At 33.7% G+C, this 7,869-nt stretch overlaps 3 protein-coding genes across 3 annotated transcripts in view; 2 read left to right on the top strand and 1 right to left on the bottom strand.

The window, feature by feature from the left end:
- LOC140976349 (F-box protein SKIP24) overlaps positions 1-640 on the top strand; it is a 10,436-nt gene extending 9,796 nt beyond the window's left edge. The window contains exon 5 of the mRNA XM_073440450.1: positions 554-640. The gene's annotated coding sequence lies outside the window, so the exon portion shown is untranslated. The remainder of the gene's footprint in view (positions 1-553) is intronic.
- Positions 641-828: 188 nt separating this feature from the next.
- LOC140976348 (transcription factor MYB60-like) lies at positions 829-2,961 on the top strand. The gene is made up of 3 exons (XM_073440449.1): positions 829-1,582; positions 1,746-1,875; positions 2,036-2,961. Exons 1-3 carry the CDS (start codon positions 1,450-1,452, stop codon positions 2,691-2,693), a joined length of 921 nt encoding a protein of 306 aa, XP_073296550.1. The 5' UTR covers positions 829-1,449; the 3' UTR covers positions 2,694-2,961.
- Positions 2,962-4,973: 2,012 nt separating this feature from the next.
- On the bottom strand, positions 4,974-7,863 carry LOC140976347 (probable zinc metalloprotease EGY1, chloroplastic). Its single transcript, XM_073440448.1, has 9 exons — positions 7,786-7,863; positions 7,558-7,698; positions 7,022-7,123; positions 6,670-6,881; positions 6,519-6,569; positions 6,374-6,443; positions 5,797-5,865; positions 5,448-5,498; positions 4,974-5,347 (listed from the first exon to the last, which is right to left on the bottom strand). The coding sequence occupies exons 2-9, from the start codon at positions 7,630-7,632 to the stop codon at positions 5,189-5,191; spliced, it is 789 nt and encodes a 262-aa protein (XP_073296549.1). The 5' UTR covers positions 7,633-7,698; positions 7,786-7,863; the 3' UTR covers positions 4,974-5,188.
- Between the last annotated feature and the right edge of the window lie 6 nt (positions 7,864-7,869).

Below are 7,869 nucleotides of genomic sequence, written 5' to 3'. Positions count from 1 at the left end.
CTTATAGGCTTTTATACTTGTCGTATCCCTTACCGGGAGTGTGGGATGTCGTCTTAACATCCTCCCAGGATTTATAACAAGTTTTTTGAAAAATTTATTTTTATTATTTATAATAACATTATATTATATATTAAATATATAAACAATAAATAAATAAACAATAAAATAAATATTATTACTTTTGTTACCTTTTTCTTCTGTTTTGGATCTTGGAAAAATATGGAGGACTTTTAGAGCTTCGTGCTGATAACGTGTTGTGAAAAAGTAAAAATTTACGGTAAAAAAATAAAAATCTCAAACTCTCAAAATTATCACACTACACATTTTATAATATTTTTCTCTCAACTCAATTGTGATTTTCTTCACAAATGTGAGATCTATTTATAGAAAATTTTTACAAATAATCCAAAAATAAAATACATCATTACCTACATCATCATACACTAATTTTCAATATTCAATACCTAATTTTACCTAATTTTCAACATTCAACATTCACATTTTCAACACAAATATTTAACACATTTTTAAATAATTTTTCAACAATAGAAAGGGAAATGATATAAGAACTATTTTTTAGCCTTGAATTTTGTTGAAGACACTTACATTTCTAGAATTCAGATCCATTTTAATTGAAGAATCCACATTCCAGTCCAGTCCAGTCAAGTGCTGGGCTTGTAAAACAACAGAAGATTGCCCACTAGTGCTAGCCCAAATGATGGCCAAGTTTCCGGGTTGGTTAAATAGAGCAAACTAAGAAGTGGTGGGGGCCCTGGCAGAAATCCAAGTATCTGAGGGTATTATAGTCTTCGTACCCTCAATTATGAACTACGGGAATGAATTAGTTTATTCCGTCCAACATCAAATAAATAGCTGCCTTATTACGTTGCATGTGCATGATCTTTAAAGAGGGTGGAAAATATGTAATTAGGTGAAAAATATTTACATAATTTCAAAACTTCCACTTCTAACTTTTAATTGAGACACCATTCTAACTTTTTTGTATGTATATATATAGTTGGAAATTCCCATTTAATCTCAATAGGCTTTGTAAAATATTTGACAATATAACAAAATAAGCATCAAGTCTAAAAAAAAGACGAACCTTTCGGCATCGAGTATAGCTTGATTCATTTTCGAGCTAACAATTATCACAGTAACAAAATACAACAATGTTGTCTCCAGTTAACTACATGTCTATGTTAGTGAACATAGAATAATGTTAATATAACCTACAGTCGTCCATTAGACTCATTATTATTATTATTATTATTATTATATTGAATGTAGGATCATTATAATAGCTAAAGTGAAAAAGGTGGAGAGGTGAGCCCATTTTTCCTCATCATGTATATAAGCTATAGATAGGACCCCAACAACCAACACTGCACATACTCCCATGTCTCTATAATCCCACAATCAACAATACAAACATAGAAAAAGGGGAAAATGGGGAGGCCTCCATGTTGTGATAAAGTTGGGATCAAGAAAGGTCCATGGACTCCTGAAGAAGACATCATCTTAGTCTCTTACATTCAAGAACACGGTCCAGGGAATTGGAGAGCTGTGCCCACTAATACCGGTATGTACATTTATGTGTATACACTATCCCGATTTCGTCTTCAGTATAGATTTCTGGAACAAACTCAATCCGGGTTTACGTTTGGTTCTTGTTTTCAAGGCACATCGACTAGTATTTGAAAGAAAATCTTGAATGATTGTTTCCATCTTTTCTTTTAAACAAGGTTTGTCAAGGTGCAGCAAGAGTTGCAGGCTCAGGTGGACTAATTACCTAAGGCCTGGGATCAAGAGAGGAAATTTCACCTCACATGAAGAAGGGATGATCATTCATCTTCAAGCTTTATTGGGTAACAAGTAATGTTCCTAATTATATTAATTATACATTCCTTTACATATCAGTGATTTACTTATTGATGTTTCTCTATTATCTAATACATATACTGATTGAATCTTGGATAGTCAAATCAGTGTAAAAGAGAAATTTGTGTCACACTTTATCTTTAATGATGTATAGATGGGCTGCTATTGCGACATACTTGCCACTAAGAACAGATAATGACATCAAGAACTACTGGAACACTCACTTGAAGAAAAAGTTGACGAAATTTCAGACTGGTATGAATCATTCCCAAATGTTATCTGATTCAGCAGCTAATTATCCTCAACTCATGTCGGAAAGATGTGGTGATCAACGCAAAACGGATAGCCATATCTTTAGCAATCAGCATTCCAGCTCAAGCGAAAAAATTTCTTCTCTATACGCTTCTAGCGCAGATAACATATCAAAGCTTCTACAAGGATGGATGAGATCGTCCCCTCAGCCTAACAACACTTCCCACATTGACAAATTCCAAAACTGTTCGAGTTCCGACAAATTTCAAACTGAAGCTTCATTTCAAGGTTTCATTCCTCCGCAGATCGAACATCATGATCAGGGCAAGAATGGCGATAGTATTCCAAGTGATGAATTGGAACATAATTTGTCATATCATCATCTATATCGTGATTCTAGCCAAAAGGGTTATGAGAACATTGAATTTCTTGATAATCAAAAGGCTCCGAAATTCGAAATCTACGATCATCCTCCATTGTCATTTCTTGAGAACTGGCTATTCGATGAAGGTGTAAGTTCAGTTGAAGAAGTGATGGATCAAATCCCAGTTATGTTCTAACTGAAATGGCGAGAGAAGACAAGAAAATAAATGGTTGTGTCTTATTTCAGTTTCTCATGTTTGTGGATTAATTAATATGCAAACAAATAGTATCTTAATCTGTTCAGATTTCTCGTTTCTAAATAAAGTATAATCTTCTGTTCTTCTTAATCATATGAATAACACACATTACTAATAACAACGTGTGTTATTCATGTGATTAAATAGAACAAAGGATGAAATACATTTGAAGTAGAAGAATGTTTCTAAATTTGCTCTATTATCTTCAATGATTCATTAAGTAATCTTTTGTCAGAGTTCCTTTCAAGAAAGTTGTATTTTTATGTACGTTTTCCTTATTTTATTTTACTTTTTTCGTTTTAACAAATTGATACGAATAATGATTTATTAGTTGATTATATATCTTTGTTTCATTCCAAGTTCGGAGGTTAAATACTTGGTCGTCGAGAGGAATTATGTTTTACCAATTTTTCTTTTTGAAAACTAAGTTTATTAAAAGTTATCGTGCCCAAAAAATTTCACACTTTATAACACACAGTTACATGTGCTGCACAATAAAACATATATTCAATGTCGCCACAAAATATAATGAAAATTGGTGTACCATTCCTTGCCAAATTGAATGAGACTAAATCATAATAAATTTAGTGTCTAATTCAAAAANTATTAACATCATCATCAATTAGATATATAAAAAATAATATTAATTTGGAGCAGAAACTTGTGTGAGACAGTCTTACGGGTCGTATTTTTTGACACAGATATCTTATTTGGGTCATCTATGAAAAAAATATTACCTTTTATGCTAAGAGTATTACTTTTTATTGTGAATATCGGTAAGGTTGACTTGACCCATCTCACAGATAAAGATTCGTGAGACCGTCTCATGAGAAACCTACTCTTAATTTGGTTGACATGTGGCACAAGACGAAGAGGCCAATAAATAACAAAGTGTGCCCCGGCTATATATTATTTCAATTAAATTCTAGCAAAAAGGTTCTTTAAATATATACAAAATCATAATGCTTTAATTAAAACCAGACCCCTATTTATTTAATTTCTGCCATGTGATTTTTTTTTTTTTTTTATAACTTTGGCTCCTTTTCATCACTACCTATCTCTTAATTATTGGAGTCCTAGATACTATTTAGTCAAGTCTTGAAGAATTGAATTGAAAATAAACTTTTTTAGGTAGTGAATTAGAATTAAAATTTGTGTTTTCTTGTTACTTATATCCTAAATTTCCATTTTCCAAGTCAATAATAACTTAGAATTGATCACACTAATTTCATGTAGAGTAGGTCTCTTGTGAGACGGTATCACAAATCTTTATCTGTGAGACGGGTCAAACCTACCGACATTCAAAATAAAAAGTAATATTCTTAGCATAAAAAGTGATATTTTTTCATAGATAACCCAAATAAGAGATCCGTCTCACAAAATAAGACCCGTGAGACCGTCTCACATAAGTTTTTAACTTTCAATATATACAAATGCATGTACATTTTAACCTATCCATTAATGATGAATATATAATCCAAAATATCCACAAAAATTGTTGATATTTGAATGTTTAGACAAGTCATTAACTCGTACTAACTGATGATCAATAAGTGGCACATGGATAGAATCCATGTGGACATTTTGACCTACGATCTTGCAGGGTCGAAGGATAATGCACCAATAGTACATTTCATATCAATTAAATGTTCACATAATACTAGGAGTTAATGCCACCAATTTGGATCCATAGGAGTAATAATAGTTAGCAAGTACTATCCACAGTTAGTCTTTTTTATCAAGATTCACCATCATATCATATTGATCAAGATCATGCCTATTATTGAGTTGTTTGATTAGGATAATAAACGTAAATGTAATAATATTTCAACTCGTTTCATCTATGACTCAACTAGATATTACTTGCACGTACATCATCTTTAAGAACTACGTAGACTTGTAACTCATCCGACACCGTAATCTCAAATTTAAGATAAAGTATATGATTCGATATTCAGTTATNAAAAAAAAAAAAAAAAAAAAAAAAAAAAAAAAAAAAAAAAACCCCGATTCTTGGTACAATCTTTTCTAGTCGTGCGATGAGTTACAGTTCCATCATAGGGAAAAAAGTGAGTTATTTGTGGGGTTGGCATGAGGAGCTCATCGTTTCCGTTTATTCGATGAATTTGAACACAATTCGTCTCCTCTTGCATTGTGGGAGATTTGAAAAATGACAAATTTGACACATGTCCAAAGGTCTCAAGTTTTCTAAAACAAAAGTCGAAGAAAGATGTTTGCAATAATAATCAACAGTTCAGAAAATATTTATATAATTTAGAGTGTACAACTCGTTATGTACAGAGTACGAGGAACCTAGTTAGAAAGTAACAGACAGAAGGATATGCATGACTACCAAGCCACTGGAACAAAAACAGCGATAATATTTAGCCTTGTGCAAAAACAAAATTGGATTTTGAGTACAAAACAGACACCGATCAAAGGGTGGTTACAAGACCTATGCCCAGCTCTTCCGCCAACTCGTCCCACACGGGCAGGAGTGTCATGACTACAAGTACAATACCCATGATAAAAACCGTTTTTCGCCAAGTTCCTACCTCTGTTACGTCATTTAAGCACGGTTTCTCTGGAGCCCTCTGCATATTTCATAGCGTAAGCGAATAACAATCAAGAGACAAACTTCCGCTCACTATCCTCTGTCATGTTCAATTATATTGCACCTAAACAGTTGCATACCTGACATATTAGGACGTATAATCCCCAAGGAAGCGACAAGGGTCCACCGAGCTGTAAGTCGGAGAAACATCAAATTTAAATTTAAGAATGTTACTGCAAAAATCGATACCACAGAGGGGTTTACAAGATAATTTGACAAGAAAAAAGGACAAATATACATATTGTACATATCTGACTAAATATTTGTTTGCTTTTTGGTGGTTTTTCCCTATATAGATAACGCTTGTGGAGAATGGAAACTATAACTTTCAGAAAAACGAGATCTTTAATGTGATGGTTGTATATTTGAAACTACAGATTTTAAGACAATGAACTTCATAAATACGTGTGCAAGCAAAAGCGAACATACCACTCCCAACCCAAGCATAGTGTAAGTTGCTAATCCAGAAGCAACAAGGGCACTTTTTCCAAAAGCTCCCTGAAAATAATATGAAATGAATTCTACCAGTTGAGATCCTGGTTAAGATGAAAAAACGTGTATATTCACAGGCAAATGCAACAAGCTGATAACAGATATGAAGAAAAAAAATTCAATAGCAGAAAAATATCTAATCATTAAATTTCTAACTTGTCCTGATGACGCATTACGTACTTTAAATAAGTAGATAGCAATAATATCAAATCCAAGCCAAAAAATAAAAACCATTTCACCTGGAATTCACTCTGGAAGAAATAGGTTTTATGCAAAAAAAATTGTTATGAAATCATAGAATAATTACAAAGTAACGTGTAGCAAGCATGGACAGTATAATACAAAATCGGTAGCGCTCACGGTAATATCGAGCTGCTAACTTACTCCCACAATATTTTATCCAACAAAACCACAATCAACTACTTCTAGCCAGTGTAAGCGAGTGTCTCGTTAAAGTTCGATCTTCATACTACTCCTTGACTGCTAAAACAAAGGGAAATAAAGGAACATATACCTGCATAGCCCTTCCACCATCAAGACATCCAACTGGGAGCAAATTAAATGCAGACGTTGTCAGCCCACACCTACGAACCAAGAACACATCATCATACATATAAATCAAAGCATAACAATTTCAAAGTTCCTCATAGATACATCACCAGCCAGCAATCACTAGAGGATGGATTGAGACTGTTGTGGCATGCATGCTCCTGGTATCAGAGACAAGACATTAGAAGCCGGATATTTTCCATTGAACATGACAAGGAAGACTCAAAACAGTGAGGGTAGAAAGGTAAAACAGTAACTCACGAATAACCAAGAAAGGCCCTGCTGATAAGCCCAAGAAGCAAAGAGCCTTGAAAAAGCATGCTGGGAACCTGCACCAAATCTCCTGCCATGGCTGGATTTGATGAAAGCATCAGGCCAACAGTGAACATAGAGAAAGACAATGCAGCTCCTGCAAATGGCCCAGCCAATGAAATATCTACTTTTGCCTTTCGATCAGGAAGAATGGACTTGAACTACAACCAAAGCAATAAAAATTAAATAGGTTTACAAATTCAGAAACTAAAGACCAAAAGGTTTGCAGCACAAACCATGTATAACCAAGATGATCATACCATACAGTTCCAAAATCAAATGTTTGCAGCTGCATGCTCACCTGAGTGATTGCTCCAAAGCTCCCAAGAGTAATATTTGGAATAAAGAAAGGAATACTCAGTTTTACTTTCCTAGGAAACGCTGCAAGAAAATGTCCAACTTCCTGCAGAAAATCAAGCTCATCTAGAATTTAAAACCAAAAAAACATGACATATACAGACTGACCTTTACACATGGCTACTGAAACTACATCAGGAAGTAATTAGTCATTATAAAATCTATTTTCAGCACAGAAGAAAGATTAGAAATTCATGTGATAGATTACATTTTTAATTTCGTTGGCGAGTTTCAAATATTAAATAAAGGGCTTATTGAAAAAATGTAGGTGCACTCTAAACAGATGCAATAGAAAAAGAAATGTAGACTTTTAGGTAAAATAACCAGGCTTGAAAAAATGAATTTGTATCACAACCAAGAATTCAAAACAAACCACACCACTTTTGATCAACAGGTGAAGGTAATAAAAAAATGATGACATTTCTTATCCAAGTTTTATCTTCAGGAGCTCCATAATCTAGAGACAACAATGATACTCACATGAAAAAGCTGAACCCCTAGCACACCGTAAGCCAAAGGCAAAGCAGAGTCAACAAACGGAAATAAGAGTTGCATATCTGGTGGTTCAACGGCATTTGGATCTGTGAAGTATTTAACTACCTCTGGTGGAAGTCTACTTATCTGTTTTGAACCAGAAACTGTTGATAATCAGAAACCAAGATATGGAATAAGATATTCGAAATAGGTGTTACGTGTTGATTATCATACCTGAGATGCTATTCCTAACTCCACTGAGGAACCAATAGCAAGAAGAAACAACAGAAGAGCAATCACATATTGCCAAAGAGTTGT

Source organism: Primulina huaijiensis, chromosome 5 (genome assembly GCF_012295235.1).
Source record: "Primulina huaijiensis isolate GDHJ02 chromosome 5, ASM1229523v2, whole genome shotgun sequence".
Taxonomy (NCBI): Eukaryota; Viridiplantae; Streptophyta; class Magnoliopsida; order Lamiales; family Gesneriaceae; genus Primulina; species Primulina huaijiensis.
This window is presented reverse-complemented; position numbering and strand designations above follow the sequence as displayed.

What these genes read in the sequence shown, in the direction of transcription:
- LOC140976348 (XM_073440449.1), top strand. Translation starts at nt 1,450, where the DNA reads ATGGGGAGGCCTCCATGTTGTGATAAAGTTGGGATCAAGAAAGGTCCA. An exon ending in AGCTGTGCCCACTAATACCG is followed by an intron (nt 1,583 to 1,745) that starts GTATGTACATTT and finishes CTTTTAAACAAG; the next exon opens with GTTTGTCAAGGTGCAGCAAG. An exon ending in CAAGCTTTATTGGGTAACAA is followed by an intron (nt 1,876 to 2,035) that starts GTAATGTTCCTA and finishes AATGATGTATAG; the next exon opens with ATGGGCTGCTATTGCGACAT.
- LOC140976347 (XM_073440448.1), bottom strand. Translation starts at nt 7,632, where the DNA reads ATGCAACTCTTATTTCCGTTTGTTGACTCTGCTTTGCCTTTGGCTTAC. An exon ending in GCTTTGGAGCAATCACTCAG is followed by an intron (nt 6,882 to 7,021) that starts GTGAGCATGCAG and finishes CTTTGGTTGTAG; the next exon opens with TTCAAGTCCATTCTTCCTGA. An exon ending in ATGGTGGAAGGGCTATGCAG is followed by an intron (nt 5,866 to 6,373) that starts GTATATGTTCCT and finishes TATTATTTTCAG; the next exon opens with GGAGCTTTTGGAAAAAGTGC.